The sequence below is a fragment of the Malania oleifera genome, chromosome 2 (genome assembly GCF_029873635.1).
Source record: "Malania oleifera isolate guangnan ecotype guangnan chromosome 2, ASM2987363v1, whole genome shotgun sequence".
In the NCBI taxonomy this organism is placed as follows: Eukaryota; Viridiplantae; Streptophyta; class Magnoliopsida; order Santalales; family Ximeniaceae; genus Malania; species Malania oleifera.
The window spans coordinates 35293086-35312247 of NC_080418.1; the positions used below are offsets into that span (position 1 = coordinate 35293086).

The window sequence follows — 19162 nt, forward strand, 5'->3', positions numbered from 1 at the left end:
CTCCCAAATACTTTCCTACTTCATTTTCTTTGATCATCTAAGCTTAGAGAGAGTGTTTAGATTATTAGTGCTTCATTCTAAATAGCCCTATACTCTCATTGAAATTTGTATTGTTTGATTTTTGTATTAAGAGCTTGGCATGGGTTCTTCCCATAGATTTAACTTTATAAATCTTATGTTGGGAAAACTCATTAGCTTGAGGATCTTAGCATTGTTATTGCAAGATTCCTTAAGCAATAGTTTTTGTGTGCAAAGTATTTTACAAAGCTTGATTTCAAACAACTCTTGTGCTTGATACAATTTGAGAAAATATTTTTGAGTTCATTTGAATATTATTGCAAGCATCTTTGAAACACTAATCTGATATTGAGATTTGACATACTTTGCTTTCAAAGATTAGCTTGTTTGAACACTCTTGTGCATACTTGAGATTATCATTGTATTGAGTGTAGACTGCACATCTACACCACTGAGCTTATCGTTCTTACAAGTTTGGTGTGTATTGATTATATTGTGTGTATTGTAGTACATATTTGCTTGTGTAAAAAGTGTTTATTTATACAAAAATTTTCATATTCGTTGTATTCCAAGCATGGGTTTGAAGAGGAAGACTAGCCCTATTGAATAGTCCCGGATTGGCTTAAACCCGATTAGGAAAGTTAGGTGCACCATCCTGGTAAGGTGGTTGAGGTCAGCCCTCTTAATTGACCTAGTTGTAACAGGTGCCGCTCCACCCGTTAAGTGAGCATTAGTGGAATCCTAATGCTTGCTAGCTAGAGGTGGGGATGTAGGCACAGTTGGTCAAACCCTGATAACATATCGTGTGCTTGTTTATATTTCTGCAATTTATATTCCTACACGTGTATGTTATTGTGTGAATGATGAGCATGATTTAAATCTCCACATATTATACTTATCTGCGCATTTGGGATTACATAGAAAGACTCTAGGTTATGTGATAGTGCAAATGTCTGGTCAAACCTAGGGAGAAATTTTAAATACCCAATTCACCCCCCTCCCCCTCTTGGGAATACACCAACGTCAACAATTAGGACAATCCTTATACTTCTTTTTTGTCTTCATACCACCCATGTAAATTAAGCTCGAATAGTAGTCCATGAACTAATTCTATTTCTAGGGGTGGCTCAACCTTCACATCTTGAGTAGGCTACAAGACCTAGGTTTCTATCTCCCCACTGAATGTCGCCTCTAGGCTAGCAAGTCAAAAATTGAGACTAGTGTACAAAGAATATCTAGAAGAAAAAAAAGTTGAGTTTCATGAACTCTGAGCTGACGTCAAAAACTTAAAAGGACAATAAATGGCTCAATAGTACCTCACGAGGTGTCAAAGTCGCCATGGCCGCTCTCTCAGTGCTCACAAGGAACCCTAAGTGCTACAAGTCATGTGAACGTGTATTTTCAATCTCATGCGATACCATATAAATATAAGAGTTTATATAGCCAGATTAACACGAATGAACTACTAGTCAACCTACATAAAGTTACAGTTCCTAGATTAGCCATATAAAGAGAAACTACACATAAATAATCCACTATACAGCTTAAGTGTGTAACTCCTAGGTTATATGCAAGTATGTGAAGGGTATAAGTCAATGGTAATCATGGTCTAATCATCCATATTCAATTTTATTTTTTTTTATTTTTTTCTTTTTGTGTTTTCTCATTCCCCCCTGCCCCAACTAAAGTGAAACATTATCCTTAATGTGAAAAACGGAAGAGATGATAATGAGGGAAGTAGGGCATATCTGAGTGGAGAAGTAAGGGAAAAGAAAAACTGAAACTAAGGAAAAATGTACCTGAAAATTAACTAAAAATAAAATAAGGTAAAAAAAAAATGAAAAGAAAGGAAAGAAAAACATCACAGTCTATCTGGCAGAAGCTCTAGAGGAATTTCATCTGGTGGGTGTAGGTCTATAAATTGAATCAGCGAGTCTCCAAATTTAAGTCGCCACCATAAATTAGTATTGTTACTTGCACAAAAGTTTGCCTCAAATAAATCAATACATTATGAGATACCAGACAAAACATGTGCAAATTGCCTTCCTTGTTTGAACAAGAAAGGATCTTTATTCAGTATATTTTTCAGGAAATTCATTTCTTTAAGAACCAATCTTTGAAGCAAGTTGTCAGAGCAGTTATCTTTGGTTCTTAAGAAGCATCAAAACTTCAACATTAAAATTTTTACCTAGTTCCTTGAAATTTAAACTCTCACCATTCTTCTCTACTTCCTTATCAGGTGTACCAATCACCTTGCCACTGAGGGGATTTGTTTCAACATTGCACTCCTTGACATTTACTCCGGTGGGGAGTGATGGTTCCACGGCTATCAATCTCTGAGGGTAAAGTACCACAGGTTGGTACTCCTTACTGGTCTCGGTCTCAACGTTAATTGACTTCTTCAATTCTGGGCTCGCTTACTCTAATTTTTCTTTGACCTCATCTATCTCAATTGTAACTTCAAGTGTCAGGACAACCATTGGTCTGTCAATGAGTATCTCAGGTTGGGAAACTTCTTTTCCACTTCTCGAAGTAATAACGATCTCTGTTGTCTTAAGAGAAATATTATGTATTTGTTGTTATTGGTGCTGGTATTCTTGAGGATTAGGTTGAGGTTCTACCAAAAATTTCCATTTTTCTAAGATATTCAACTGCGTGCTCATCTCATTAATGATGTCCCGCAATTCATTCATGGTCTTAGTATTAATCTGCATGAATTGCTAAAGAGCATCCTCAAAGACTTCTCTGGTGGATCAGGTGCTGCATTAGATTGAAATCCTAAAGGTGCATAACTCTGAGAGATCTGTTGTGGCTAATACTGATGCTGAAAGGCAGCCTAATGATATGACGGGTGATAAGGGGGTGCATAGGACTGGGAAGGTTGATTCCAAAGTTGCTCTATAATATTCTCCTTTTCCATCTCCATAGCCTCCACTCTTCTGGCAAGTTCAGCCATACGTGCCTTAATATAAAAATTATCTTTCAGTTCATACCACTCTCCACCATGTATTGCTCTCAATGATTGAGCTGCAATTGGTCTTCTGTCAATCCTAGTGTTCCACTGTTGAGCATAATTAGCTAAATGATCCATAAAATCCAATGCCTCATCAGGCTCCTTGTCGAAGAAATATCCTGAACATATAGTATAAACGAATTGTTTCGATTCAATAGTCAACGCAATGTAGAAATAGTTGACCAGACACCATGATTCAAATCCATGGTGGAGACACATGTTAACCAGATCTCTAAATCTCTCCCATCTTTCTTGAAATGTCTCATCAACTCCTTGCATGAATCGATTGATCTGTTCCTGCAAAAATGGAGTTCTCTGTAAGGGAAAAAATTTATGCAAAAATTCATTTTGCATATTAGCCCAACTAGAGATAGAATTAGGCCTAAGAGAATTAAACCACGTCTTAGCCTTGTCTTTCAATGAAAAAGGAAATAGACGCAATCTAATTACCTTATTAGTAGCATCCCCATCTATGAATGTAACACATGCAAGCTCAAAATTAGTTAAATGCTGATACAGATTTTCACACTTCATCCCATAAAATTGAGGTATCACAGATATCATTTCAGGCTTAATGTTAAAGTTCTGTACATTCTCAAGAAATATGATGCAAAAAGGTTGTGTGGTTTATGTGGACTGCAAAAAATCCATAAGCATGTGTGGTGCAAGTGCAACCATATTTTCTTCAAAACTCTTTTTTTTTTTTTTTCTCTTTTTTTTTTCTTTTTCATGATAAAACTTAAAATAACAGGAAAAACAGATGTTTGAAACTAAAACTGACATTCTCCGGCAACGGCGCCAAAAACTTGACTCACTCTAAAAATGAGCAGCTCGAAAGCTACCAAGCATAAAAGTTCAGTCATGTAATAATTAGCTCAAAGACCAGATCGTCTCCTCAGGGAATGAGGTTTAATTCCAAACTTTGTGTAATCCCAAAAAAAATTAAGAAAAAAATTTTTTTACTAAACACTGTTCAGATTCGGTTTCCTGGGATGCTTGAGACTTTGCAATGGAACTTAAAACCTCACAAAAGATTTAACATGCATAAAATAACTTAAATGAACGCTAGATTCAATTCCAGAATAATGAAAGAAACACAACCTACTAACTTTAAACATAAACTCAAACAAGAATAAATTCTAACTAAATAAAAACACTAACTTTAATAATAAAAACGCCCAAAGAAAATATCTAAATCCCTACCAAAACTTTAAACAAGGAAAAACAACTGAAATTAACAAGAATTTAAATTCAAGAGAGAGAGAGAGAGAGAGAGAGAGAGAGAGAGAGAAGAGAAGAGGAGAGGAGAGAGAGAGAGAGAGAGAAGAGAAGAGGAGAGGAGAGAGAGAAAAAAAAAAAGAGTAGTGTAGTTGTATGTAATGGAGGAGGAACTGAGGAGGCCGAATGTGGAGCTGCTATGCAGCACTGCCTCTTCCAAGAACCCCCTGCTGCCTTGTCTTATGCAGCTCCCCCCAAAGAAAAGTAACCCTACTCTCCTTAAAAGTTTCATTTTTTTTTCTTTTCCTAAAAGTTCTCTAGTCGGTTCCCTTTACTACCCCCAGCGCCCACACACACACACACATAGGCCTCTTTTCTTCTTTTGCATGGTTGGGTCACTTCTTTTTTTTTTTTTTTTATTTCCATTCCAACGCCTATACACGGCTAGGGCCCTTTTTTTTTTTTTTATTCTCAACTCACACACACACAGCAAGGCCCAACTCGGCCTCTCTTCTTCTTCTTCTTCTTTTTTTTCAATTCTACTCCTTTGCTACCAGCACTTCTTCTCCTTAACACTTCTTGCATGGCTAGGTCACATCATGACCTAGCCTTCCTTTTTTTTTTTTTTTTTCCAACTTCGTTCCAGTGCATACACAGGCCACAAGGCCCAACTTACACTTTATTCCTTCCCCCCCCCCCCCGGGGCGAGCTGCACACACGGGCCTTCTCTCGATTCGACTTCTTGTTTTTTGAGACCAAACTCACATGGCCAACCCAAAGATGACCCAGCCCTCAAACTTCATGTGCCATGCACATACACGACCCACTTCACGTGATGGTACACGGCCCCTTTTCTCCATTTGTTTAGCTCTAAGGCATGGCAAGCCTTGCTTTTTTATTAAATTTCCAACAAGGCCCTCTCCATACTCGTGCATGGTTCGGCTTTAATTTCCAAAATATTATTCTTTAAATATCCAGGAAAACCCCGAATGCTCAGGGTCTTGTCTTCGATGCACATGACCTTGATTTGAACTCCAGCTTACGTACACGACTCTCCACGAACACAGCTCATTCACGTGAATTTTAATTTCGACTTCGACGTCCAAAAATTATCCTACAATAATAAACACAAATGCTTGTAAATTTTCGACAAAAATAAGATAATTATCTAAAAATTATCAAATGAGCTCACGGATTAAAATAATGGACATAATCAGGCATTTAATTAAAATTATAATCATCAATGCATGAATTTAAATGCCTAATTACACATTTTTGTCGCGTAATCAGAAAACTAATATTCATCTTATTTCATCTTTCCTCCAGAAACTATTCAAGAATTCTCGTATATTTGGTGTTCAAAATATGTCTCAAGAGTTATGCACACAGACAAAGGAAATTAGAAGAAAAAAAAAAGAAGAACACAACTTTTAAGTGGTTTGACAATGTGTATAAATCTATGAAATCCTTGAAAATCTACTTTTTATTGTGAGCGAAAACTATCTTAGCTTCTGATATCCTCAATCATGTGTATTTATATGCATATGTATGCTACCTATATGGAAAAAATCCTAAAATACAGTTGTATAATAATGTAATTACATTACACCCTGACTTTGAAGACAATAATGAACCACAAGGGAGTTTCAACCCCTAAGCTTCTCACCCCTCCACACAAAACCTCACACTAATTAGTTTATAAACTTATGAATGTAAGTCACAAACTAGTTGTTAGAATATAACTTCTCTTTATAAATAGGTATATGAGATTTCAAAATTTTTATCACTAATGTTGCTTTAAAAATAATTGTAGTCTTTATTCAATGTCACATAACTTTGCCAAGTTGTTATATCTAATTTTCCTCTCTCCCCCCCCCCCCCCTATTAGGGGAAACATAAACCTAATAATCCCTAATTCGTATTTTTAATTTTTTTGGTTAAAAAATTTTTTAAAAATTGTTAAAATACCTACAATAGTCACAATTTAAATAATATTACTCTATGAATTTACTTTCCATCGCAATTTGTAACATTAAAAATCTATGTGACAAAAGCACAAAAGAAATGAGGAACTTATGAGCCCATATTCCTTACTTTTTGCTTCTGTCATATGGATCCATAATAAATAATGAAACTTGCCCTAAAAATTACTTGATTGAAGAACTACTTACACAATCATTGACATGTACATTTTATAATCATACAAACACACTTATGTTTTATTTGGGAGTATGTACTTCAAATTTTAAACTTGAACTTAGATGGATTTGGACAAATTTAATATAAGTTATGTTGCATTTTATGAAATTTAATACGAATCCAAGTCGGTCTCCAACCATAATGTAAAAAAAATTGTGAAATTAAGCTGTATACCTAACAGTGATCCAAATAAGAGCCAAGTGCCAAGCCAATAACATGCAAGACCCTCTGTAATTTTCTATACAAACTAAAGGCACTTCCACTGATTAGGTTTCTGACCTTCTCATGACATGACAAGTGTGCAGCAGTATCCTACGTGGCATCATGTAATCCCCCCTCCACTGCCCATCTGATTAAGACAAATGCAGGCTCTCCAACTGTAAAGGAGAGTGGGGACTGACTAATACAGCCAAAACAAACCCCTCTGATCATCATCTCCTTATGTTTTCTCCATTGAATTTGAGTCCATGTGGCTTGTCGGGGCCTATCCCTAATCCAACGCCTGCAATGCCGTTTGCCTGCCACTCCATGAATTTCTTATAGTTCTTTGTCCAAACCCCAATTCCATGGTCTCTGCATGATTGTCAAGATTTCTAAGTTCATTCAAACCTATCCATAAAGTAAAACATCACAACTCAATTCTGTTCCAAACAGGAATATTGTTCAATTATGACTTTGAATCTATTTTAATAATATGGATATGGTATGGATGAGATTAAAAAAAATAACTCTTTTATGCATAAAACTAAAAAATACATGGTCTAGGAGATAACCTTTTGCCTGAGATCAGTTTCACTTAATTCAAGCTGTAATGGGAATATGGGATAATTTCCTCGAGAGGTTGACTTTTATTTAAAACACGATTGAATGATGCAAATATGATTTCAAAAGTGGTTTCATGTTAATCGCAATTTGAATAGCTGTCCATTGTCCAAACCCTCAAGGAATGTAAAAATGGTCAATGGCCCCCAAGCACAGTTTGAGCTGTCAGGTTTTGACTTACACCATGTTGAGGGCCACTCCTCATACTAAATTTCCCTAGTGCAATGGAGGTGTTCCTCGAAGTTTTTTTTTTTTTTTTCCTCTTTCTTTTTCTCCCACTCCTTTTTGATTAAAATAAAAATAGGGAAAAAAACTACGACATGGAGAACACAATCCGTTCAACATCTGTTATAAGATAACTTAAAGACAAGCAAGAAAACACAATTGAAGCCTTTTTACTTACTATGAGACAAAATGAACATGTAAAGAACCATACACTAGAGTTAGAACATAAGAATAAGGGCGCTAACAGCAAAATTATCATTATCAGCCTTAGAAACAAAGAAAATAATAACTTTAGCATTGAATTCCACAAAGAGTTTTTGAAGTCGAAGGAATGAGCGAAAGAGGATCTTGCAAGGCCCAAAATTCAACTAGAGCACCTGTTGAACAAGCTAAGCTATGGAAAAACTGACCAGCCCTCAGCATGGACTAGGGTTGCAAATGTAGGAGCGATCAAGTCGTCAAATTTGTAGCAGTTATGGTAGGGTAAAAGGGTGAAGGATTCCACCTAACAGGGGATCATGTGGTAGAATTTCCCACAAATGCCGAGTCGTCCATGGCATTGACATCCCAGATCACGAAGGTGCCAAGTAAGGGAGTCACCCACTGCACAAACTCCAAACCCGTTCACGCCTCCTCGTTTGTATGTCAAACGTTTTTTTGTGTTCATCTTTTGGCGAGGATTTGTTTATCTAACTTGGGACCACAAGGCCCAAAAAATAAATTTGCCTAAAACCCAATCAGAGAAGTAAACGTATTCACTGTGGTTGGGCAACAGCTTGACAGGCAGATACGTTTATAATAAAATAGTGGCCCAAGTCACATGACATGCATAGAGACAGACAGGACAAGCAAGAACAAGCAAGAACTGTCTCTTTATGTTGAAGAGCAATATACACTATATACATTGCTCATTTTATTTCTGCAGGTTGGTCACAAAATTTTTCACTTTAGTCCTCTTATTCATTTCTTTTCGGCATATCTAACACTTTATTTTGTCATGAATTCAAAAAGGATTTTTTTTTTTAAATATATATAACTGGAACCATAACTCAACCTCAACTTCTATTCTTTCAATAGAAGGCAGCAAGATCCGGCAAAAGCATCATCTGCCCGTTGCCAAAATAGGTGGATAGTAATATTCAATTGTTAGATTTCAGAAATACAAAAGAGAAGGACCGGAAATCTTGGGATCAAAACGTTGGTCAAAAGGACTGTTCAGCAGTAAATGGCTGAGACAACCATACGATCTTCCTTCTTCAGCAAGCAGAGATGCCACTCAAGAGTGTTCATCAACCAAACACAGCCTCAAAGGAAATTTATTCTGAGAAATTTCCAACACCAGACACTTTGTATTAAGTATACAATTGTTGGAAGGTCAGAAAATAAAATAAAATAAAATTGGGGAGAGAGTATAAGGAAAATAATTGGGGAGAACATGAATATACATTGCAACAAGAAGTAAAAGAAAAGAAGTCTGATAAGCTGAGTGATGGAGAATTACAGCCATAGGGATTACACTGTTGGGCATAAATCTGACATTATACATCACAATGAACCAACTGAAGATCCGTTGACCAGAATTTGCTACTACTTTGTTCATGTCTGCCTGCAGAAATCATTAACGCATTAATCTCAGAATGCAGCAGAGAAATTTGGCACAGCTGAGCACGCAGGCATGCTGCCATGTTCACATCCAGCTAATATTGAGGGTTTGGGTTGGTTGTAAAAATGAATTATGACTTTCATGCAAATGAATTACTTCTATGCTGCATTCAGGAACATGGATTTCAGGTATCGCATTTGGATTGGGTGGATTTGCACAAAATTCAATACCATTTTATATTACCATTTTTCCAAATCTATACAAATCCAAATCCAAGACCTCTCCCAAACATATGGTAAAGGGAAATGATTATGCACAAAAACAACTGTCACCAAAAAGGAACCTAGCCTGACATGAAATGGTTTTTATGATCCAATACTGTTCAATTATCCAAGGGAAATGACAGCATTAAAATAAATAAAATTCACTCTAATTTTGAAACCCAAAAATTTAGCTATTTAGGAAATATTTAGCCATCCTCGTCTTTCAAACAGATGACACCAGCAGAAGTGGAAATTTCACCCAGATATAAGTACAAAACCAAGGGTGTTTTTCACCCAAATAAAACTAATGGGATTTCAAGGCATTTTTTCCCACTCAAATTGTGATCATATAAATATTTGCAGCAAATTTTCTGCAAAAAACTGAGAAATATGCTGGAATATGAATTCATGCAAGAGATTTTGCTTTTGCAGTTTACCTTGAGAGGTGCAAGCCGCTGGAAAAGAAGTTTATTTCAAAAAGTGGAGCAGCAGAAGGCTAGAAGCTTCTTGTCTCTAGTTGGCGTACACACTCAACCTCACTCGAGCAGTAACTTCCGGGTGAAGCTTCAACTCCGCAATGTATTCCCCTGTTTCCCGAATTTCTGGGAGAGAGACAATTCTCTTATCCACATCCCTACAGATGAGTGAGGAAATGAAGCAATATAAAAAACATATGAAATATTGAAGAGAAGTTGGCACAAGAAATCTACCGAAGGGTTAAACATTCTAACTGATCACGATGAGAGCCTAGCCTTAAATTTGATTGGTGCAGTTAAAATAGCTCCAATAGCATTACTTAAATAGTCCTTGTTAAGCAGTGGCTCTAGACGGAATGGGTGGTAAGAAACCCCACAGGTCCAGTGGAGGCAATTGCCCCTGGGACTGCAACCCCTGTACTTAGAAGCGCCTCCCCAAGAAATTTAGAATTAATGTTATACCATGCATTTTGAAATTAATACAATGGTGTAATCCCCACAAAAGTTCTGGATATAAATTCCTCCTGAACAAGAAGAACAAAGAAACGGGTACACAAGAAAAAGAGAGAAAAACCAGGCAAACAAAGCCTACAGATCAGGTGAAGATCAAAGAAATCCACATTGCCCGAACAAGTTGATAAAAACTCACATCAAAGCAAAAAAAAAAAAAAAAGGGAAAAAAAGAGAAAGAAAGATAAATCCTTTCCTAAATCAGATCAATAGACAAAGTGCAATCTAGAAAAATACAAGCAACTCTCTGACCAAAGCACCCATAAAACAGCAAAACTGCAACCCACCGTAAAGTCATTGCATCATTGTGTCTCCCAAAACCTCTAAAAAGGCCTCTTAAAGAATCAAGGCATAACATTTTCCAAACAGACCAAAAAGCTTGTTCCATAAATTGCAGGCCACAAAGCACAGCTATGAATTACAGCTTTCTCAAGAATAAGACACAATTAGATGCTTTTAGACTTCCAAGAAACAAGAAAGCAACGAAATGCTAAATGGGGAGCATGAGTCTTGCCACTACCATAACATTTCATACACACAAAACGAACACACCAAAAGCATTCAAACTCTATGCTTTCACATCCCCACAATAAGACTCCAACAAACTAAGATGCAAAGAAAGCTCCTCAATCTCCCTATTGCTAAGATTCTTCCAAAAACGAAATTTCAAGGAAACGCAAATCACTATCAATAATTTAAAACTAAGAAATAAGTGTATCATGATGCAAGACGAAAGAGAGAAAAGTAACAAATAAACAATACTCCCCAAAAAAAAAACAAACAGCCATAGTTCTAAAAAATGGCTCTTGCATAACAGTATCGGTGGCTTCCGAGATCATTAAGGACAATATCTCAATGGTGCATCAATTCACAACCATGGCCATTAAAGTCGGCTACAGTATGACAATGGCCATTACAGACCATTACAGGCTGTAATGGGCTGTTACAGTGCCACTTTGCCAGACTGGCTGTGAATGACTAAAATAGGTTTTTTTTTTTTTTCATTTTTTCATCTCTTTTCCCTTTATTGAAAATAAATTTTAATTTCTCTTTTCAATTTTTTTTATAAAATAAATTCATTTTTGTGTTTATTTTCCTTGGTATGCATTTTTTTTATAACTAACAATCAAATAAACCCAACTTTTCACTCGTTGATGATACTATTTCATTCATGCCTTTTGATAGGCTGTCCTATAATATTTTTTCTATTTAACAAGTTAGAATAGCTATGCACTCGATCCATTTTCATCAAGTGGGATAGAAGTTTAAAAGTGTTCCATACTTTCACCAAATGAGTATGTGTTGCTAACTGACGGGAGAGAACTAGAATGTTATGAGGATGTCAAGTCACATGAGTACAAGAATGAGTGGTTGAAGGCCATGCTAGAAGAGATGAAATCCTTAAAAAATGGGTGTTTAGATTGAAAAATGAAGAAGGAAACTCACCACCAAGGTACAAGGCAGGACTAGTTGTGAAAGGTTTTGGTTAAAGAAAAGGCATCGACTTTGAAGAGATTTTCTCGACCGTGGTAAAGATGTCATCTAATTGAGTTGTTCTCAGATTGGCTGCCAGCCTGAATTTGGAGATTGAGCAACTCAATGTAAAAGTTGGTGAGCTAGTGTTGGGCCCGCCTCATATAATAAAAAGGAGGCAAAGACTTGCTCCACATGGTGGTCATACTTGGCTGCAGTTTGGTGCAACCATTTCCACCTATTGCATTGAATAAGAAGGAAAGTTGATGGTGTCGTTTATTTTGTGGAGGAGACTTGCTGCAATGATCTCCTCCTCCTCTCATATAAAAGGAGAACTTCTCCTCTATTGTGAAGATAAAGAGTGTGAGTGACGACACAATAAGTGTGAGTGTACTGTGAGTGTGTATTAAGGTGAGTGAGTTGAGTGTTGTAATCCTCCCCCTCCTTCACTGTATACCCTAGATAGTGAAGTTACACCTCTACCGTGAACGTAGGCTAAATTGGCCAAACCACGTAAATCTTGTGTATTCTTTGTATGTGTGTTATTTGATCTTGGGCGGGATTCATATCCTAACAATTGGTATCAAAGCGACTGGTTTACCGCCTTGATGGCAAGTTTTATTTCTGTATATTAATACCGCCTTGATGACAGATTTTATTGCTGTGTGTTAATACCGCCTTGATGGCATGTTTTATTGATGTGTATTGATATCGCCTTCATGGCTAGATCTGTTCTTAATTTTTGAGATTATACTGTAGCAACATTGTTCACTGCAATTGTCCATGTACAGTACCATAGCATTTTAAATGGAGGAAAGTACAAGTCTTGACAGCAGTTCTATGATCCAACTTATAGAGACAAATTATTCCATCTGGAAGGCAATGATGGGAGATTTGTTGTACTGTAAAGATCTATTCGATCCTATTAAATGCAAAGGGATCATACCAAATGGAAAAAATGAGTCTGATTGATAAGAAGCCTTCATGATAAGAAGACTTGTGAATTTAAAATTATGTGATGGACAAAATGTTTCTGATCACTTGGATAAATTTAATGAAATTCTTGATAGTCTGACAAGCATGGAGTTGACTATTGTCGATGATATACAAGCATTGATCCTGCTGAGTTCATTGCTAGATAGCTAGGAGACACTGGTGGTAGCTCTCAGTAATTTAGCACCAGACGGAAAGGAAGCCTCGAGTATAATGAAGGATAGCATCACTAGAAAAGGCAAGAGAAAAGCTGAGCAAGGCTTGCCCACTCACTCCCAAGGACAAGCAATGGCTACTGAAAGGGGCAGAAGTAGATATTCCCAAGGAGACAAGAAGAACATAAGCAAATCCAGAAGTTAGTCCAGAGGCAAATCAAAATCAAGAGGTAACTTCACCTGCTATTATTGTAATAAGCTTGGAGATATAATGGACTATTGGAAATGGAAGGCAAAACAAACCAACAAAGACAAGAAAGAGGAGGACAAAAGTAGTGTAGTTGTGACTTCTCATAAAGGTGAAACTTGCGTGGTGTTCACAGGAAGGACACGTTAACCTCACTTGCCAAGACACAACATGGACGATTGATTCTGCAACATCATTCCATGTAATAGCAAGAAGGGACTTCTTCTTATCTTACAAATGTGGTGATTATGGTTTTGTTAAAGATGGGAAATGAAGTCAAATGCAAAGTTGCTGGTAAAGGAGATGTGTTGATAGAAACAAATGTTGGATGCAAGCTACTATTGAAGGATGTTTGGCATGTCCCATACATTCGCCTTAACCTGATCACCACAAGTCAACTTGATGACATGGGTTATGAAATCTATTTTGGTGATGGAGTCTAAAAGCTTAAGAAAGGGAATTTGGTGGTGGCCAAAGGAAAGAAGGATGCTAACTTATACTACACTCAAGCTAAGCAATTCTGTGCAGGAGATGTGAATGATACAGAATATGAAGTCACCACTAAGTTATGGCACAACTAACTTGGCCACATGAGCGAGAAGGGACTCCAGATTCTTGCAGGGAAAAAGCTCCTTCCAAATTTCTCAGGTAAATCTTTGAAGAATTGTACTCATTGTTTAGCTAGTAAACAACATAGAGTTGCATTTCAAAGAACACCCCATTTAGGAGAAAGCATATTCTAGTTCTGGTTCATACTAATGTGTGTTCTAAGAATTATAAAAGTATTGGTGGGTCATCGTACTTTGTAACTTTCATTGATGACCACTCTAGAAAAGTGTGGGCATATCCTTTGAAAAGTAAAGACCAGGTGTTAGATATGTTCAAGAATTTCAGGCCAATGTTGAAAGACAAAGTGGAAGAAAGTTAAAATGTGTTTGTTCAGACAATGGTGGTGAAAACATTGGACCATATGAAGAGTATTCCAAAGTCCAAGGTATCGAGTTTTAGAAGTCAGTTCCCAAAACTCCTCAACATAACGACATTGCAGAAAGAATGAATAGAACTATTAGCAACAAGATTATTTGCATGCTCTCTCATTCAAGACCACCAAAATACTTTTGGGGGTGAGGCGTTAATGACAGCAGTTAACCTCTTCAACCTCTCTCCTTCAGTTCCTTTAGGAGGTGACATACCTGAAAGGATCTGGACTGGGAAATATGTATCCTATAAACACTTAAAGGTGTTTGGTTGTAAAGCTTTTGTCCATGTTCCTCAGGATGAAAGGACCAAACTTGATGCAAAGATAAAAGTTTCTTCATCGGTTATGGTGTTGATGAGTTCGGCTACAAAGTATGGGATCCAAAGAACAAGAAAGTCATCCAAAGCAGAGATGTGGTGTTCTTTGAAGATGAAACTATTGATGATTGTGAGAAGGCCGATATTCCAAAGCATGTCCTTAGGAATCCAATCGAGTTGATTCCAGATTTACCACCACAGCCATAAGAAGAGCATGACAATAAATGGAAGTCGATGAGAGTGGTGAACCAATAGCTGAAGGTAATCAAGAAGCTCAAGCAGAAGAGCCCCAGATAAGAAGATCCACTAGGAAGCGTCAACCTTCTAGCAGATACTCACCAGATGAGTATGTGTTGCTAACTGTCAAAGGAGAACCAGAATGTTATAAGGATATCATGTCACATGAGCACAAGAATGAGTGGATGAAGGCTATGCAAGAAGAGATGAAATCCTTACACAAGAACCACACTTATGATTTGGTAGATTTACCAAAAGGAATGAAAGCACTCAACAACAAATGGGTGTTTAGATTGAAAAATGAAGAAGGAAACTCACAACCAAGGTACAAGGCGCGACTAGTTGTGAAAGGTTTTGGTCAAAGAAAAGGCATCGACTTTGAAGAGATTTTCTCGCCCGTGGTAAAGATGTCATCTATTCAAGTTGTTATCGGATTGGCTGCCAGCCTAAATTTGGAGATTGAACAATTCGATGTAAAACTGCATTTCTCCATGGTGATTAGAAAGAAGAAATTTACGTGAAACAACCTGAAGGATTCAAGCCAAAGGAAAAGAACAGTTGGTATGCAAACTGAGAAAGAGTTTGTATGGCCTCAAGCAGGCACCGAGACATTGGTACAAGAACTTCGATTCCTTCATGATGGAGCACGAGTATAACAGGTTCAAATCTGACCATTATGTTTTTATTAAGATATTTTCTAGTAATGACTCCATTATTCTCATGCTTTCTATGGATGATATGCTGATTGTTGGTCGTGATATTAAGAAGATAGAAAAATTTAAGAAAGAACTGAGCAAATCCTTTGCAATAAAGGATTTTAGTCCAACAAAATAGATTCTTGGAATGAAGATCTTTCAAGATAGGAAAAATAGAAAGTTGTGGTTATCTCAAGAAAATTATATTAAGAAAGTTCTAGAAAGATTTAACATAAGCAAGGCAAAACCAGTGAGTTGTCCACTTGCAGGACACTTCAAGCTTACTTCCAAGCAATATCCTACAAGTGAAAATGACAAAGAAGAAATGAAGAAAGTGTCTTACTCTTCAGCCGTGGGTAACTTGATGTACACCATGGAATGCACAAGACTTGATATCGCTTATGCAGTTGGAGTAATCAATCGATTTCTTTCTAATCCTAGCAAAGAACATTGGGAAGTCATCAAGTGGATTCTCAGGTATCTCAAAGGTACTTCTCATTTATGTTTATGTTTTGGTCACGGCAAACCTATGTTGGAAGGTTACACTGTAAGCGGAAACCTTGAATTCTATTGAATTAATTTTTCATATGTACATCACAATCTTATATAATACAATCACCTATTCTAAACAAGGAAACAATCCCCTTACCGAATAATATCAAATCCCCCACATTTACCCACTTTCCTAATTTGTTTATTATTTACAATGATACTTGGGATTTTAACATTCCCCCTCAGGTTGGATCATAAATATTAATCATCTCCAACTTGCCAATGAAATCGTCAAAGTTCTGTCATCCCAACCTTTTAGTGAAAATATCTGCAGTTTGTTCCTTGGTAGGTACATAAGTCATTCAGATAATTCCTTCTTCAATTTTCTCTTTGATAAAGTGTCTGGCCACTTGCACATGTTTAGTCCTGTCATGTTGAACTAGATTGAGAGAGATCCTGATAGCTGCCTTATTGTCACAATAGAGTTTGATTGGAAATTTCACCGGGACCTGTAATTCTTCCAAGAGTTTCCGTAACCACAATCCTTCACATATCCCTTGAGCAACTGCCCTGAATTCAACTTCAGCACTACTACGAGCTGTTTTTTGCTTCTCCAAGTTACCAAATTTCCCCAGACAAATGTGCAATAACCTGTGATGGACCTTCTATCTTCCACTGATCCTGCCCAATCTGCATCTATAAAGATCTCTACTTCCTTGCTTTCACATTTCTTAAAAAGTCCTCTTCCCAGGGATCCCTTGAGATATCGAAGGATCTTGTACACGGCATCTAAGTGGGCTTCTTTTGGTGAATGCATGTGTTGGCTTACTACACTAACTGCAAATGCAATATCTAGTCTAGTATGTGATAGGTAGATTAGCTTGCCAACCAATCTCTGATACCTTTCCTTTTTAACCGGTATTCCACAGTCTTCAACCCTCTTTACCGCTTCAATTGGGGTTTCGCTAGGTTTGCATCCAAGCATGCCAGTTTCAATTAGGAGATCAGTAACATACTTTCTCTGAGAAACACTAATTCCCTTTCTCATTCTCGCCACTTCCATGCCCAAAAAATACCGCATTTGTCCCAAGTCTATAACTTCAAATTCAGCAGTCAGAACCTTTTTCAATCTCTCCATCTCTACTGTATCATCACTAGTAAGGATTATATCATCAACATACACTATTAGAATTGTTCTCTTACCTCTTTCAGACTGTTGGAAGAATAGGGTATGATCTGATTGCCCTTGGCGATAACCTTGATTCTTTATTACTTTTGCAAATCTGTCGAACCATGCTCTAGGAGATTGTTTGAGTCCATACAAGGACTTCTTGAGTTTACACACTCTGTTTTCTTCACCTTTCCTACTGAATCCTGGTGGTATAGTCATGTATACTTCTTCTAACTCGCCATTTAAAAAAGCATTCTTAATATCAAGTTGTTGTAGTAGCCAATCTAAGTTGGCTACCAAGGATAAGAGGACCCGAACTGTATTTAAGTTTGCCACCGGTGCAAATGTCTCTATATAGTCAATGTCATAAGTCTGTGTAAATCCTTCTGCAACAAGTCTGGCTTTATATCTTTCAACTGTCCCATTAGATTTATATTTCACTATGAAGACCCATTTACAACCCCCTAGCTTCTTCCCTCTCGGCAAATTTATCAACTCCTAAGTTCCATTTTTTTCTAAGGCCCGCATTTCCTTCATGACTGCCTCTCTCCATTTAGGCATTTCTAGAGCTTCCTGAATGTTCTTTGGAATTCTCATCTTTTCAAGGTTAGAGACAAAAGCACGATATCCTATAGACAAGCTTTTATAAGACATGTATTTAGACCAGGGGTATTGAGTACATGACCTGGTTTGTTTTCTGATTGCAATAGGTAAATTGATATCATCAGGTACAGGATTATCAGAAGAAAGCTTAATTACCAGATCAGGATTGGGCATGGACTCATGGTTATTTGGAGTCATCACTGGTTCCAACGCTTTTGGTGCCTCAAGTATGACATTCTCCCTATTCTTTGTGTTTGACTTTCTTGAGTAAACAAGTATGTCTGCGTTGTTTTGCTTTTCTGTATCTCCCCCTGAGGTTAAGTGTTTTGTTGTTTTTGGCAGGTCATGAAGTGCTGCAATGGAAGGCTCGATAGATGGGTCAGGGAATGAAGCAACGGGAGGCTCAATAGGTGGTACGGGTTCAGATGACGCAGATTCAATAGTAAAGAAGTCAAAGAACCGATCTTCACTCCATTTCTCCCCCTGAAGAGAGGGTTTTGGGAAATAAGGAGTGGTTTCAAAGAAAGTAACATCAAGACTAACAAACAGCCTTTTTGAGACAGGATCATAGCATTTTTAGCCTTTCTGGATAGGGGAATAACCAAGGAAGACACATTTAACGGCACGGGGATCCAATTTATCCCGATGGTGTGCATGAACATGAACAAAAACAGTACAACCAAAGATTTTCAGTGGGAGACTGGAGGGGAGTCGAGAGGAAGGAAAGTGTTCCTGGAATTTCTGAATAGGGATGACAAAGGAAAGTACTCAACTCGGCATTCGATTAATGAGATGTGTGGCTATTAAGATGGCATCGCCCCAAAAATGGTTTTTCATGTTGGTAGTGAACATTAATGCCCGGGCTACTTCAAGTATATGTCTATTTTTTCGTTCAGTAACCCCATTTTGTTGAGAGGTATCCACACAAGAACTTTGATGAACAATCCCATTTTCTTGAGGATAAGTTCCCAGAATAGTATTAAAATATTTCGTACCATTTATCAGTACGTAAAATTTGAATATGAGTCTAGAATTTTGTATGAATCATGGAATGAAAACTGATGAAAATGGAGTGGACTTCAATTTTGTCTTTCAGCAAGTAAACCCAACAAAGACAAGTATGGCCATCAATAAAAGTAACGTACCATTTTGTATTGGTGCGATTGAGGGAACGTGAGGGACCCCACAAATCACTGTGAATCATAGTAAATGGGCGAGATGGTTTGTATATGGATGATGAGAAAGAAGTACAACGGTGTTTTGCAAGCTCACACACGTCACATTGAAACTCAGAAGACATTTTATTTGAACAAATAGAAGGAAACAAACGTTTTAAATATTGGAAATTGGGATGACCCATCATTGAATGCCATAACAAAAGTTCACTATCTCTAGAAATAGATGCAGAATCACAAATTGCAATATTACATAGTTCACTCAAGCCTGCCTCCTC

At 37.2% G+C, this 19162-nt stretch overlaps 1 protein-coding gene across 1 annotated transcript in view; it reads right to left on the reverse strand.

Moving 5' to 3' along the window:
- Positions 1-8784: 8784 nt before the first annotated feature.
- The window catches only part of LOC131149514 (large ribosomal subunit protein bL9c), a 78153-nt gene continuing 67775 nt past the window's right edge, over positions 8785-19162 (reverse strand). The window contains exons 6-7 of the mRNA XM_058100026.1: positions 9799-9995; positions 8785-9101 (exon numbers count right to left, since the gene is read on the reverse strand). Of these exons, the coding sequence (XP_057956009.1) occupies positions 9875-9995 (121 nt within the window). The 3' untranslated portion in view covers positions 8785-9101; positions 9799-9874. The remainder of the gene's footprint in view (positions 9102-9798; positions 9996-19162) is intronic.